The sequence below is a fragment of the Cyprinodon tularosa genome, unplaced genomic scaffold, assembly GCF_016077235.1.
Source record: "Cyprinodon tularosa strain WSP-4 unplaced genomic scaffold, ASM1607723v1 ctg141, whole genome shotgun sequence".
NCBI lineage: Eukaryota > Metazoa > Chordata > Actinopteri > Cyprinodontiformes > Cyprinodontidae > Cyprinodon > Cyprinodon tularosa.
This window is the reverse complement of record NW_024038232.1, coordinates 337307-353735: the sequence shown is the minus strand read 5'-3', so window position 1 is coordinate 353735 and position 16429 is coordinate 337307. Positions and strand designations below refer to the sequence as shown.

Below are 16429 nucleotides of genomic sequence, written 5' to 3'. Positions count from 1 at the left end.
GAAATGCACCAATCGCCACGCACACCGCTGTGTTTGAGAATGAAGCATGCGTACAGTAATGTAAGGTGAAATCTCTGACCTGTAGCTCAGAAGCTTTTTATTTTAGTTTCTCCATGTTATCAAACTGAACACATTTAAATTAAAGAACTACTAATTCTCTCATTTATTGCAGGAGAGACATTTTGCAATGAGTGGAAATACATTAAATGTAGTGCTATGTCTTTTGAAGGCTGGTTGCTGTTGAGGACCCCTGGCTTTAAGGGGAGCAAATGGCATTTAGGCACCAAAGCCCATCAGATTGTACAGAGACAATTTTAAGCGAGTGCTGCTTTCGCTTTGTTCCGGTACTGCATCACACTTTTGACTCCTGATGTTGCACAATACTGCACCTTACCAGCTTTCTTTCAGCCCTGATCTTCGCATACACACGACATTCAAAAGAAAAGCACAACAAAGCAACACGTATAAGGAGAATATAATTATTGCTTAACTCGAGGAAAATGAATTAGGGATTAAAGTTTGCCCCTCTATGAAGCTATAGACTTATGTTAATAAAGATAACTTTATTTCTCTTTCCAAATTTACATGTTTACTTCTAAAGAAATCTCCACATTATTTATCAAGAATGTAGACAACTTAATTGTGAATATGATTTTATTTATACTGAAAAAATTTAGTATATTATTATTATTATTATAAAGTACATTTGCAAAAAGGTTTTATGTAATAATAGAGTTTTGATGCATAATATGAATTTAGAGAGGAACATTTCCAGTTTCTTAACTGAATTGATTTTATTTTTGTATATAATTTATTGAGGAGGATTTAAAATTCGGGAGTGTTGCACAGACATTAAGACAAAAATATCATCTGATGTATAAAGGGTCATGACTATTGCTTTGGAAGTTGTATCATATGATTATCATTGCAAAGCATTGTGCAGTTTTGTCAAAAGCATTTACTCTGCACAAATAAAATAGTTTGCACCTGCTGTTTAGTTTGCATGTGCTTTTATACAAACAAAATGTTGAGTATGCATGTTTATTACAATGTTTTGCGGGGGGTTTGGCAAGCATTCATTTAGTGTCCTAATTGTTTTTGGTCCCCTGATTCAATCTTCACAACTTTTACCTCAATCCACACATATAAAGAGTAAGTTGCTCTGGATTGAGTTACCAAGTTTGTAGCCAATTATGTAAAAAAGTTTGAGCTCATCCTTTCATGTTAAAAAAATATTTGCTGGTGTTCTGTCAGTTCAGCATACACCATCAGTGGCATAAATATAGTCAATGCGCGTCCATGCAAATTCTGCACCAAGTACAGAATACATAGAGGAGCTGTCAATTCCTCTTATGCAACAAAAAAACAAAAAAAAACAAAATGTGAGTATTAAAATAGTCTTTTGTACTTAAATAAAGTGATACACACACATTGAGATAGTTTAAAGTTTATTTAGAGAAGTATCTAGCTGCAGCTGCAGCCGAATACAAAACACGTCCCGTGCAAACACGCCTCGCCAATCAATCTGAAAGTTTAAGTGCATAATTATCTGACAGGTTAGCTGCTATGTCAGGGTGTCATACAGCCATAAATATCGAAGTGTATGATAATCTGACGGGTTGAGTGACTGACGATCAGACAGGTTAACTGCTTTGTAGGGTTGTGAAGTGTCAAACAGAAAGCGTTGTTTTTTGTGTTTTAAAGAAGATTAACTTTAAATTATTATTACCTCTGACTACAACTTTTTTTTTATTACATCCTGCACAAATAAACTAGCCTAGTGGACTTTCGGTATGCAATTCTTTTAAGTTTGTGTATAAACTTTCGATTACAACTTGTGGTTTAATGATATCGCTCATAAAAAAGTAGCCTAGTAGACTTCCTGTATATTACTTTTTTAAATTTGTGCTATGCGTATGGCGATCTGACAGCGTATGCTAACTCAACAATTTTAGAGTCAGTACGCGCTACGTGTATGCTACTCTGACGGAGTATGTTGAACTGACAGAACACAGGGTCTCTTCATGAAATCCAGGATATGTTTAATTTGTTTGGAGCCTTGACAGATTACACATTTATAAACAGCGATTCTCCCTTTTTTTTAATTAATAAGACTGTATTTATTCTTAGTAAACTTGAATTTTCTCATTTTAGTGCCAACATTATCCTAGGTTTTGATGTTTCTCTCCAGACGCAAACAAAATGGAATCAGCTGGTCCCTACATCAAATTATAGAGCTTCATTGTAGTAAATTTTCTGTTTCATAAACCAAAAACATATACTTCTATCAGTTAAATTAAACAAGATCATGCTAAATGTTTGTTAGAAAATACCTCGTATCAGAGCGTCTCTACCCAAGTTCAGAAAGAAAACAAAAATAGGGCAAAGAAAAATAACCACACTAACTGAGAGTATTTAGACATGTCCCTGTCCTTCAGTATCCAAATCTGTCTGACAAATGAGAGGATGAGATTCCATCTTGGGTGATTCACACCAAAAGAATCCAATCTGACGTCATAAGTGCCAAAAAGGCCTCCTGACAACAGACAATTATCTCTGAACAGAAACAACACTTCTAAAATACTTAGTTACAGATGCAGAAGCACAAATCTTAGTGGGTTTTTTTTTATAGCTGGTTCACAATAGTTGCAAAAAAACCAAACAAAAAAAAAACCTGATACAACCTATAGTTTCAGCCCTACAGGGATGACTTTTTGGCTCTCAATGCCCAGAAAACAACACAGAAGGCTTTGGTAAAATCACGTCTAAAAACATGAGTTGCTGATTTGTACGATCTCCATGTACGAATGCAAAATTCAATCAAAAGACAACTTGAAAAGAGAACCAAAATAGACAAGTGTGATTAATTTGCTCCACCTGGATGCTAGTTATTTTGCAGGAACACATGCCAGTAACTCCATCTGGAGGTTTTAGGTGCATCAAGGGCTCAACACCTGCAATTTTATGAACATGCAGCAGGAAACAACACAACCACATGGATATTTAAAAACTTCAACAGCAGGCTATGCCAATGCAGTGTTTTGTTCTTAGGTCTTGCTTCATGCTGTGCTAATTATCTCTAATCTAACCAAGCGATCCAGGATCAAACACAACCGTTTTAACCAGTCACCCACAGGCAATGGTTTCCTAGTACTACAAGTTTAGAGAGAAAAAAACAACAGATTATGGCTGTTTGAAAAAAATATAAATGTTTGAAGAGAAGAAAAGACCTGAGAATAGAAACCAGGCCATAAATAAGAAGATTCTGCAGGAACAGACTGGTGTAAATCAGGTGGGAAGATTAGCTGAGCTTCTCTCAGGATAGCAATAACCACCTCTAAAAGTGCTAGTGTGACTGGAAGAACCAGCCCGTGGGTCACAGCTCAACAGGTACAGACCTGTTAAACAGAGCTACGAGTGGAAAGAAAACACTCATCTCTGAGTTTAAGTTGTGAAAGAAGTGTGAAGGAGAGTGAAAAGTAATCCTGTTATTTCCATTCAAAGGAGAAAATACAAAATTTGCCTGTTTTTTTAGAGTCAAATCACTTCATGCTTATGGCTTCTCATTATAAGCACTCCTGTTGTTTTATACCCTTGTTCTTTTTTGTTCTCGTGCTGCTCTGGCTACGTACTCACCATACATTTTGCCCTCATCTGACAGGATAATTTTCCTTCTGCCACAGGGAGGGTAGATTGCAAGGGCCTCCTGAAAACTCTGCTCGATATCTGGGCTCCAAACGCCCTCTGCGTCTCCATCCATGGTCTTGTCCTCATTTTCCCCGTCCAGCCCATCTTCTGGGCTACCGTTCGCACTCCACTCGTTGGACGCAATGGTGGCGGCTCCCCCTGGGCCCGACCCTGAGCCCCAAGATCAAAGGATCAGCAGGGAAATCTGTAGACAAAGCAGGTCAGAAGTTTTCACTTTTATCCTTTGAGTCAGCAGCACTGAGATTTTTTTTATCCAACTGACATTTTGTTATAACAAATACCTCTCATAAGAAGTAAAATTTACATTTCATTTTAGACTGAAGGTTAAACCAGGTTGACATTTGCAGAATTCATAGCCACATCTGAGCTGTACTGAGTGTACAAAATAATAATGATGGATTGTGAATAAAGGATTGTAAAGATTAGGAGTTTATAAGGCTGATCAACAGACAGTGATTCAAAATCTCTTGTCTGGATATTTTTTAGGATTTAATAGGTTGAAATTTCAAAGACTTAACCAGCTCATTTGTCCACTGGTTCAATTAACCTAAGTTATGCTTATCTAGAGATATTTAAAATACTTCAAAATAAAATGTTGTCCCCCTTATAGTTATATTTGATTTAGTTCCATTCATTTTATGCAATTCATAAAATGTTTAAGAAAACCTAAATAACTGCTTTGAGTCATTGTCTTTGCAGAGTTCCCTCCTCCTGAACGTAGCGAGAGCAAAATATCCCTGCATAGTATAGTGGGCTTTACAACAATCCCTCATACTGCTTGATAGACTAAGAGCAAATCTAGTCAGCATTTTAGAAACTGTGCATATGAAGCCTGTGTTTGGAAAATTATCAGTGTCCTTAAACCAATAAGGAGATCTAAACTGTCAGGACTGCTGATTAAAGAAAGAATAAAGTCAAGAATAACTCATTACAACGGCAAGTTTTCAACATCTCAGTCTCTCTGCTGTTTGTGGTATTATGCCAGACTATACAGAAGATTTATAAGAACACATTACTTCTGCTCTTTAATGGCCAGCTGACTAAAAAGTCAGATGTTACTTTTGCAAAAATACCTTTCTGTTTGAACTTTCTGCCCCAACATGGTGGGACTTATAAACAACAACCCGTCTAACAAACTCAGAATACAGGAACAAGACCTCAAGCTGAGTGTCAGAGACAGAAGATTGCAGAATCCTAACACGGCTTTGCTTAAAAGCAACACTAAATTATAAACCAAGATCTACTTAAGTTGTTTGACGAAAACCATGTAGAAAATCAGTTAAATTAATACATGATTGAAACTTTCTTGCAAACTGTCTTTTGGATGATTACAAGCCATCGTTTGTCTCAATGAGACACCAAACCAGTTGGACGACTAAGTGGAAGTTTGGAAACTTTTGCTATTTAAGCTGGACGAACAAGTTCTAAGACTGCATGAAGGCACTGATCTGAGATAACCAACCAGCAAACAAGTTAGAAGTTTTTAAACTTTTTGCTTTTAAGTATCTAATAGGAGATTCTTTGTTAAATGCTTAAATGGATTATTGGTTTGTCTCTAGCTCTTTTCACACTGCTCTAACCTCAAAAATGCTTTACCTATGAAAACGTAAGGAAAAGAAAAGCTGTGAGAATTCATGAGAAGTACAAGGTTAACACTTTATTTTCACAGGCTTGTTTTGATCACTACACTTTAATCTATACTATGTCTCATAAATGTTCAGATGAATTCAAGATATTTCATAAAACAAAGTTTAAAGACCCCAATAATCAGCATTGGTCTCTGAGAATGCTTGTGGTTTGGGAACTGTTTCCCCATGTGGTCGGATTGTAGCTGACTGGAGGGAAAAGATCTTAAGTATTTTTCAAGCTGTCTTTTCAGTTGTATTGTTTCTGTATGAAAAGCCAATGAGGTAATGATCTTTTCAGGATGTTTCTCTTTCTGTTTTAACAATTTAACAGACAATGACAAATGTCTAGTAAAATGGATAAATACAGGGAGCACATCTGAGAATGAAACATGAACCAAATGGACGTTCTGAGTTTAAAGAAAAGATTAAGACAGCCATAATGAATTCAAAGTATTTGCTATGGTTTTATTATAAGCTGTGACTACATGAGGCAATAATTATAGGTCAGAAAGCTTTTCATCTTTTTAAATTAGCAATGAAGCATTACTTCAATGATGAAACATTATTTCTGAACAAGAAAATTAAAGAGAATTATATTAGTTCTAACATATAAAACAAATCCTTTATGTTGTCTTTTTGAACTTCATCTACACAGTAATCAGTTACAGAGATATACCCCAGGAAAAACGAACTAGAAATAAGAAAAAAGTTCTTAAATTAAGCGTATTTACCCTTAATTTGAGTAGGTAAATGGGAGTTTGCCATTAGAAAGAGTATTTTTACTCATTTATTTATTTATTTTACTAGATAATAAGCACTTGAAATAAGAATGCAATTGTGTTTTCTTTTTTTACGTGTAAATTTTTTTTCTTTCCATTGACAAAATGTCTCTTTTACCTCCTCAATCCAAGAACAAATGCACTTATTTTATAAGAAAAAATTACTTATCTAGATTTCGATATTTTTCCAGTGTAACCTTTAAGTCCAGTGATTTTATTTTAGAGTGAATGCATTGATACAAATGGTAAACATTTAAAAAGGTTTTATAATAAAAGTTTTATGAAAGTTTTAATTCCCTCCAACATAAATGTGGAAACAAGTTTGCATTTAAGTTATAGAGGATCATCTTTTATTTCTTGGTGGATCATCTAAATAAGTGGTCGTCGTAATTGTCAATCTTTCTGGTGATCTGTTTATGTAAGTCCGTCCTACATGCTCATCCCGTTAGCTATATTGGCATACTGTAGTCATTGAAGCTCAACTTTCTCACTGTGGTTCTTTGAAAATGGCAGAGGGTCGTAAGAAAAAGTGTCTACGAAGTGTATGAGAAGAAAAGAAAGGCTTCAGAAGAGGCAGATATATCCCACAATGCTTTGCGCAGAGAGCTCTCCCCGCAAAGCCTTATGGGATTTGCTGGCACAGCAGCCCGCTGTCGCCATAGGCTGTCGCTACCTTACAATAATGACAAAGATGGCGCAGGCACTGCGTAGTGAAGGAGGAGTTACGTGACCATTGGGGAGCAAAAAGCAATGTTAATCTGCTCTATAAAGTAATCGAGGGGTTTAGGATAGAGCAGATGTTCGGGCACAGTATGAGCTTGTATGAGCTATGAAAACAGCAACTTTTAAACAGAGTGTGCACAAGGAAAAACAGGCTTTTGTATGCCCATTTTTTAAAGTGGAGAAGGCGGGTCTTTTAAAAAATTTGTGAAAATCCTCGACAATACCTTTAAGCTGCAGAAATTGCCATCCATAAAAAACCTTCTACATTTGCATCCCAAGAGGAAAACTAAGCACACTTTGTGAAATGTTGAGCTATATACAGCTGTTGTATTTCTCACAATTTGCCCCCATTGAATACGTACATGTGTGTTAGTATTATAAGTTTACAGTCTGGTTTTGAGTACAGAGTTACTCTCTAGTTTCAGCATCCTTTGAGTTTTTTTCTTTTGCAAAAAGATTAAGGTCCAACAAAGCAGTCTTCTCATTTAATGTAAGATTAACTGCAGCTACTGAACCCAAATAGACACAAGTTAACTGAGACGGTACCCTTATGACAGAGCCTTTGCAACACGATCACTCAACACTGATACTGAGCTCTCATCAACAGCCCGAATAATCCACTGCAGACCACACAAATCACAAGGCTGGATCCCATTAGACAATAGTCCATGGCTTTAATTACAAACCATTATAACTACCTCAATTATTGACAAAAGTAAATTTCCAGTTAAGGGTGAGCTTGTGATTTGGTAGTCTTTTGTAATCAATGTTTGTGCATAAAATGAAGAGAACAGTAAGAATGATGAATGTAAGTAGAAGGATTTAATGAAGAAAACATGTAATAATTAGTTAATATTTAACTGAGGCTCTAAAGTGGGGTCATGAAAAGTTGCTCAAATCTCTGTTACACCTTATCACATCTTATAACTCTACAACGCAGACTTGAAACAACACAATTCTTCATTGATGCCATTCTAAAAGTAATCTTTGAAATTTAGAGCATAGCATCTGCTCAAAGTATAAAACAATTTCGCAGTCTGGCGTGAAACTGTTTCTAAATAGATAACATGTATCAATAAGGAAACTGCAGGCGTGTGATACAGTAGCCGGTTAGGTAGTTAAAGACTGGTGGCAGGGAGAGCGAGGTAGAAAAGGCTGGCTATTGTTTATTCCAGATATAGCAGAGAACACCGCAAACCTCTTCTAGACTACGAGCTGTGAAAAGCAGCAAGTAGTGCTCGGCACCACGGTCGATCTGACGACCTCGGAGGGCTCACACGAGCATGTTTGAAAGAGGTGCTGCAAAAGAGAGGCTCTTCAACGCAAGAGGGGCATGAATTCCAGACATGTCCTTATTAAGAAAGGCCTGCAAGAGCTCGCCGTTTCTCCTCCTGCCTCCCTTGTGTCAACTCAACGCCCTCCTTCCCTCCCTCTCTGCCCCCCATCCCCCTAACTCAGAAAGTCTCTACCCAAATAAGGGCAGGAGACCAGGGGATGCGTATATGGGAGGAGTGGGTTGGTTGACTGGCTGGAGAGCTGGGGAGGGAGAAAAAGGGGTGTCCGTGTGGGAAGAGAGGTGAGGGGTATTGGAAAGGGAAGGGGGTGGGGGGCAGATTGTTGTCCAATTTAGGCGTCCACTTTGGGGTCTGGAAAACAGTGGGATTGTTCCAGCTGGAATGCAACATCAGCACTGAATCCCTCCTGCTTTTTGACGCTCAGAACTAAACTAAAGGGAGGGCAAAGCTATTTTTCAGTTTGTCCTCTGTGGTCGTCCCAGGGTTGAACTAAGGATAAGTTTTTTTAATAAAAGTTAAGGTCTGCCTTATAATTACACAAAGCAAAAAAACAAAAAAATTGCTTTTCTAAAGATGATAGGAAATTCTGCTTTTGTTTCTATATAAGGAAATATTGTATAAATAACAATAATAAAGTTGTTAATGAGATTGTATTTGGTTTATTTAGGTACAAAACTATAAAAGCCAATAATAATCAAAACAATGTACTTAGAGAGTTGCAAATTATTCAGAACTATTTACAATATCAATATCGTATACTTTCATAAGACCTATACTTCTTAAAACCCTATATACATACATACACACCTTTTAATTCGTTGGGAAGTTGCATCAAGAAATGGGTGGCACCAACATTTAAAGAGGCAACAAGTGTAGTTGCAGCTTGGTATCATGCCACTTCTGGTGAACCTGTCGTTGACCTAGATGTTAGCTAAAAAAGAACTATTGCTTTGGCGGTGTGTATTAGTGGCTAAAAAACTACTTTTCCTCCATTTTTTTTTTCTTACCTTAATTTAGCCAGAAATTTAGCCTGGCACTACCAGACTGAATTACACTCAGATTTAATTACAAAGAGCGTAATTCAGTCTGGAAAACTAGACAGTCTCGACTCCTGACCAACTACCCTCACAGCGATTCTATTTTTTGCTTGCATAACAGCAAAATGGTGACAGTAACAAAGCAATGGTTTAATGATGCCCTTTCTAATGTCCTAAGTGAGATTGCTCTAATTTTAAAACCTTAACAACAGAGAGCTTTAGTTAAATTCAGTTTTAAAAATGTATTTGCTATTCTCCGCTTGACACGTTTCACGGACTACAAAATTACGAAAACTTCTTGTAATTGTGTATTTTTTGCGTCACATCCATAGTTATCTACTTGTTTCTACCCCGATGACCCCGTTAGTCCCGCCTTTAAAATCCAGCTCTACCAGCTGTTTACCAGACTGCTACGTTTCCTATACATCAAATCAGTTGGGCTGGCCAGGCTACCAGTAAATCCCACTGAAATTTAGAATCTCTTTTACAAGAGCGACCTGGCCAAGTTAGCCGCCAAATCACAACAAATGCATACATAACAAAAAATAATATTTTCATGATAAAAGGAAGTAAGAGAATTTAAAAAGAAAATGTGAAGAGTGAACGTAGAGGTGATCGTGCTATGCGTCAAATCACCACTCCCTGATCGGAGAAAGTGGGCGTGTCATTTACTCCGCAGGTGTGTCGCGTTCCAGGCAGTTGCTTTCTGGAGGGGATGTGTAACCATTGCTCTAAGTAGCTCTAAGTAACAGTGGTTGGGTTCTAATCTTTCAGTTCTACTGAAATCGTTCAGGTTTTTCATCCCTAGTTTTGTTGCCAGGTCCGGCAACCGAAAATAGATGCTGCCTACTATCAACAAAGAAGAAATCGCACAAGTGTGTGCACAACCATTTTTTTTTAGCAGCATCATTCGAAAGTGTGGGTTATAATTAGTGAAATAAATGATGACTTAGCTATCTGCGACACTGGCAAAGGGATTATGTTATACAAAGGACGGCCAAGATAAACAATCCCGGACTCAGGAAGAGAGCATCATCTTTGACCTGCTGCTCTTTTGTTGCAAAGTAGTCTCCAAAAGGAATTTGTTCCTCCTCTTAATTCTTAGCGCACCTTCAGCAGGGAGATGGGTATGTACGTATACATAATTAACTTCCTCTATTTATTTCATTTGTAATCTGTTTTATATTATAAGACCCACTAACTGAACAATGGAACATAAAAATCTGAGGATACACATTGTGTGGGGTTGACTTCCTGCTGTATTGCTTTTTCCTTCAGCTCAGACACTCAGTCTAGGCCTTAACCGCAGTCAGAATCAGGTGAATAAAATAATGAAATTGTCTTATATGACATAAGTATCTGATGAATCACAAACCTGATAAAGGTAAATGTATTTTATGAAGTTTTCAAAAAATTGTGAAAGTATAACCCTAGAAAAGAACATCAATATAATTTACATGATATTTCACAGGTTTGATATTTATATACTGTTTGAAAATAACAATAACTTATAGCAATGTTTACTGAAAGTTACATTTCCTAGTGATTACATCTCATTGAGAAGTTCAGACCTTTTCATCCACACAGAACTGTTGTTAGTGGGCTAATTTTTAATGTAAGTTTTTTTTATCGTTTTTGTGGCAAATCTTAATCCAGAATCGATAGGAACAGGAACCTAAACCAGGAATCAGAATCGTTCAAATTCAAACGATGCTTTTCGTTTTTAAGGGGGGTCCTTCTTAGTGAGCAGAATTCACAACTTAAACATACATGCTGAAGCAAAATACCACTTTGGGCATATTTTTGATAAAGGAATAGCATTCTAACATATTTAAAAACTCAAAAAAGTTGATTTTGCATGATATAGGCACTTAAATACATTAATTAAAATAACTTCACCTCATTGTAATTTTAAGAACTTCCATTCAAACCCCATGTGTTAAACATTTGATGGGAGGGTTTCTTAAATTTCCAGACTGAATAACAAATTGCTTAACAAAAAGAAAAGGGAAAAAAAAAAATCAATAACTCACCTCCCCTCCCACTCTCTGGGAGTCACGCCATGAGACTCTGAGACCAACACACATCAGAATTCCAATGTGCAGCAGGAATGTAAATAATGCTGTAAAGCTATGCTCCTTGTACATTCACTGAAACAGCACCATTCATGCACCGAAATCCCTCTTCCTATTTTCCCAGCGAGGACTGGAGCGATCACATTGCAGTCGGTTTTCAGCAATCGGCTTATCTCTGCTTCAAATTTAACTACGGAACGGCCAGAGCTGTGCAGAGTTTCCTTGCTGATTCCTAGACTGGACTGTGTTCTAATGAATTCCAGTAATTCAAATGAGTCATTCTGAGGCTGCCGGGTCACATGCAGGAAAACTGTCAATCCGGTCTAAATAAGGAATATGATTCCTTTGCATAAACAAAAGAAATCAAACACGGTGTTCAGATAAAAGTAACAACTATGAAAAACGATTTAGTGAAAATGCTCATTTTCAGGTTGTAAGGAGGTTTGTAGGGGACCCAAATGCAGAGACGGACGCTGAGGTGATTTCTTGCAGATTTAATGAGGATTAGTGGCAACAGAAGTATAAATCCACACACCGCCGTCGACTTTGTGACCTGAAGAGTTAACGCATATGCGTTATTTTAAAGGATTCCTCAGGTCAATATACAGCGCTTGACACTATCAATGCCATGAGCAGGGCTCCCCTCTTGAAATATCGCCTATGTAAGTTGGAAGAAGATGGATGTCTTTAGCCAGGTCATGTGACCTGGAATAACATATCACTTAGTAATGGAGCTAAGTCTTTTGCCATGCTCAACTACTACTCATAGCTGAGGCAAGTAAAAAGTTTAAACCTTCTGAGGAGGTTAAAAAGAGAAAACGTGAAAGGGATCGTGCCTGAGAAAAACCAACAGTCGACCTTGGAGAGGAGTGTGTCCGTTGGTGCAGGCCAACAGAAGAAGCCGGATGTAAAACCAATTCTCTTTTCTCAACTTTATTAGACTGGTAAATTAACATTTTGCTCCTAGTATACAGTCATATATCTTTGTTATTATTTTTATTGTTTATTAGAAGTAACATACGGCCAGAGAAAGCTAGTAGGCTACAAACAAAAGCTAACAGAGGAGCCCAGTCCGACCCAGTGGTTATTCACTGGAGCTCCGCCACTGGTCCTCCGTGCTGTGTAGCCTGGCCTTCCCCGGAGGAGCACCAGCGTTTTTCACACACTCCGAGCTGAACCTAGAAGCCTAGCATGGTCACCAATCAAAAGACACAGTAGGTTGCCCAGCTGACTGTTGACTTTTACTACAATGCTGCGTCCCTTGTGGCTACTAAGGGCGCTAGACGTGAAAGTTACAAGTCGCCGATTGTGGCCAAAGGTTACATGGTGTGCCTTTAAGGAACACAGGAACCAGAAAAAAAGAGGAACACATTAGTTAGGGAAGGAATGAAGAGAATCGAGCAAACAGTAACTGCAGAGGATGAGTATAAATACCTATAAATACAGAACAAAGAATGGAGTAATCAACTAATTGGAAGCAGGTGTGGAGAGAAGGATCTACAAGGGAAAGGAGAATGGCACAAGGGGGTACCAGAGAGTAAACAAGAAATACATAAGAACTTTAAAAAAAAAGGAAAACAACTAGAATGACACAAAATGAAAATGAAACCAATTACCTAAGAAACACAGAATGGCAAAAGTCTAAGCGTAACAGAAAACTCAAAAAGAAAACTTGAACTGCACCAAAAAGCCCAGAAAGGGCAGAATCTTGACACAATTGTTGTCAATTCTTTTCAAATGTTCTTCTTTATCATCTTCCCCCGAATACAAACACAGTCTCGATGCTTTCAAACTGAATAAAGTTCCATCTCATTGTATTTTGATACGGTTATTGCTCCATTGCATCTGAATTTATGCTCCAATACATGCAACCACTCCCCAATCTAATGTGTGAAGAAAATGAGACAAAATAAATGTTGAGCCAGCAAACATTTAACAAAGATCAGGACACAGTATAGATATCAGGCAAACTTCTCACCACAAGAACCATGAGAGCCAACTGAGCCAAACAAGAGGTATGACTCACTCTGACATATGATGAGTGCAATAGGTTACTTTTAAGCTTAGGGCTTTTCTGATTTTCTCCTACACTTAAAAGAGACTTCAACATCTTGCTGTATATATCAAAAAACTTGGCTAATGGAAATTGAGAGAAAGATTAAGAGGCTACAAAGACCCATACAGGATATTAAACCATTAAAGAAATATTTGATAGGAAAACGAAAAATGGGCTAATAACCAAGAATGTTTAGAAAGCACATCCAAAGGTCACAAATAAGTACGTTTTTAATCTTGATTTAAAGCAACTTAGGGTTAAATGTTGTGATTTGGTTGCAGTTTTCCAAGTTTACTTCAGATTTGTGGAGAATACGGACAAAAAGCTGCTTTTCAAGTTTGGTTCTGGGTTAGCGGAGTAGATCTAAGCAAAAAGGCATAATTGATCTATGTGGTTAATCCGCTGTCAGCAAGTCTGTAATGTATTTTGGTGCAAAACAAACAGTTAGCAAATTATAGACTTACAGAAGTATTTAAAGTATATTCTCTGAGAGATGGGAAGCCAAGGAAACAATGTAAGCACTGGGATGATGTGCTCCACTTTCATAGTACTAGTCAGGACACAGGCAGCAGTATTCTGGATCAGCTGCAGCTGTCTGATCATCTTTTTTAGGTAGACCGGTAAAGACACCATGGCTGAGACACCAAGGCTGATTTAATCTTCATCTTCGAATTCTCTTTCTTCCTTTATCTCTGGTCCAAAAATTATTACTTCACATTTGTTTTTTTTAACATAGAAAATGAAGATGAGCTCATAACATTTTTATTTGCTGTCTGATCTTCCAGTTTCAATATTCTTTAGATACACAGAATACAACTTAATTACAACCTTAGGGTAAACTTGGAAGCATTACAACAACTACATGCAAATATTGAGCATCATAAAAAAAATGATGTGCTACCACTAACTTGATAAAGCTAACTTTTATACATTAAACAAAAAAATCGGTGGGAAATTTCAACATGATGCATTAGGATGTGTTAATTACAGTACTTCAGTACTTTAATGAATGTTTCATAAGTACTTTCAGTACTTATGAAACACCATCCTTTTATGTCCCTCAAATCTGTTTCAATTTCTTTAATAATTTAGTTGTATTATCCTTTATACTAAACAGAGTAGAAATTGTGGAAATATGGAGACTTTCATTTATTTCTTTAACGAATAAAGTAGTGTAATAAGGCATACCCACTGCCTGAATAGATATTTGACATTATAAACTAAAACAGTCCATCTATTGCCTTCTGTTTTGTTTTAAAGCAAAAATTGAGCATAAAGGTTATTTAGGTCACATTGGGGTTGTCTTTATATGTCAAACATGCCTGGTGTATATGAATGCAGCATGAAGATCCTCTCTTATCAATAGAGATGCTCTGACTTGTATCTCATGTATGTATGGAGCTTAAGCTGATTTGATGCTGCAGATAAGCATTTGGATGCCAGCAGCTTTTTCTCCTGTACCATTTCACCAGTTGTTCTAATCATTTAAGTTCAAAGAGAGTTTCATATCTTGCTACTGTTAAAATGACCATATGCTGACAAAGTTTTTTTTTTTTTTTTTTTTTATACAGCTGCATAAGAAACACAGATGTTCCCAAATAGTTGTGTTAAGTGATTGCTGGGAATCCTCTCTGTTTTAGTTTGGTGTCACATTTTAATGTTGTGTGCTTCACACTAATTTGTGCACCCAATTCCATCTATAAATATTATGTGTAAAAGAAGAGAGCAGTCCTCCGTTGAAGAACAGAAATGCAAACCAATGAATCAGCGATTGAGGTCATGAAAAAGTGCCAGACACCAGAAAATAATAGATAAAAAAAATTTACAACTAAAGAAACAAAACTAAAATACATCGAAATGTAGAAAAAAATCATGTTGCTTAATCAGATCTAATGGTTTAATAATAGAAATATTTCTGATTACCAAAGAAATGCACAGAGCATTGAAACTAGTAAAAGCAAGGGGATCGTAAAAAACAAAACAGTATTATAATTATTGCGAAATATATTCTTGCCGAAGATAACAGCTCACCACAAAATCAGCTTCTTCCCATGTGCTGCTAGCCTCATCAACAAGGCCCAGGTCCCCACTTAACACCTGATCCTTGAAAATAAGACCTTCACACATTAAGATACTATTTATTTTTAGTTCATACGATTGGTATAGTTTTCATTTCTGCCAGGTTGTCCTTTCTGTGCAATAAGTCAAACCATTCTTCTCTAGTTTATCATTATTTTTATATAATTAACATTGATTTATTCCACATTTATTTATGTGTACTGTATAAAAAATATTTTATTATAAATACAAAAGTATTTCAAATGAGAAAAACAGTGTGTTCACTACTTATTTCACCGTCTAAATATCACATTCTAAGTAATGATTTGATCTCAAAACATGAATTTCAGTTAATGACTGAGAACAAATTTTAAATGGTATTCCAATCATTTTAGGTGAACCTGCCTGCACTTTATTTACATCATGATGTTAAACAGAAACAAACTCTTTACTTAAAGATTTGTTTTGCATTGCGTTTCATTGTATAAGTATAAAAGCTGTAAAAGTAGATTTATCTGCTTTCTCTAAAGAAATCCCTGAAAACTAATTTTCTTTAACTCCTTTACAAAAACGATGAGAACAGTTTCCTATTTACCTATCTGTATACCTCCACCAGCGGGACTGCAGGTCCTGAAGTAGATTGCAAGCAGAGTTGTTTCAAATCTGCCTCTTCTAATGTTGATCCTTCATACTTGTTCTCCTTTCATGTCTCTCCTGTCAGATTGTATATTCCTTGTTCTAGCTGCTAACCGCTGCACAACACGATTTGTTCCTGTCTTTAGAAATTCAGCTTTTGTTTAGTTGCTGTAGGGCTCGTGACAGTTCTTGGCAAAAAACAGACCGCTGCTGGCAGTCAGACCCCCCCCTGTTTAGCTGGGACTTAAATGCACCTCTGACAAACGTCTGAGTTTACACACAGCAACAAATCTCTGCCTAAAAACGACTCCACATGAGAACTGCACGTCCAGTCAAGGTTTAGAGGGTCTCACAGATGCAGTCGATGCGCTTCGTCACAGCAAGACCCCGTAACACACAGCCATGGCCACACAAACACACATTTGAAGCGGGGG

At 37.0% G+C, this 16429-nt stretch overlaps 1 protein-coding gene across 12 annotated transcripts in view; it reads right to left on the bottom strand.

The window, feature by feature from the left end:
• Positions 1-16429, bottom strand: part of LOC119778990 (transcriptional enhancer factor TEF-5-like) — a 41007-nt gene that overhangs the window by 20214 nt on the left and 4364 nt on the right. For 11 of the 12 annotated variants that reach the window (XM_038278456.1, XM_038278462.1, XM_038278461.1 and 8 more), the window contains one exon: positions 3637-3892. In XM_038278456.1, the coding sequence (XP_038134384.1) occupies positions 3637-3760 (124 nt within the window). In that variant the 5' untranslated portion in view covers positions 3761-3892. Of the gene's footprint in view, positions 1-3636; positions 3893-15954; positions 15977-16429 lie in introns of those variants that run through there. The other variant, XM_038278460.1, reaches the window with a different exon arrangement.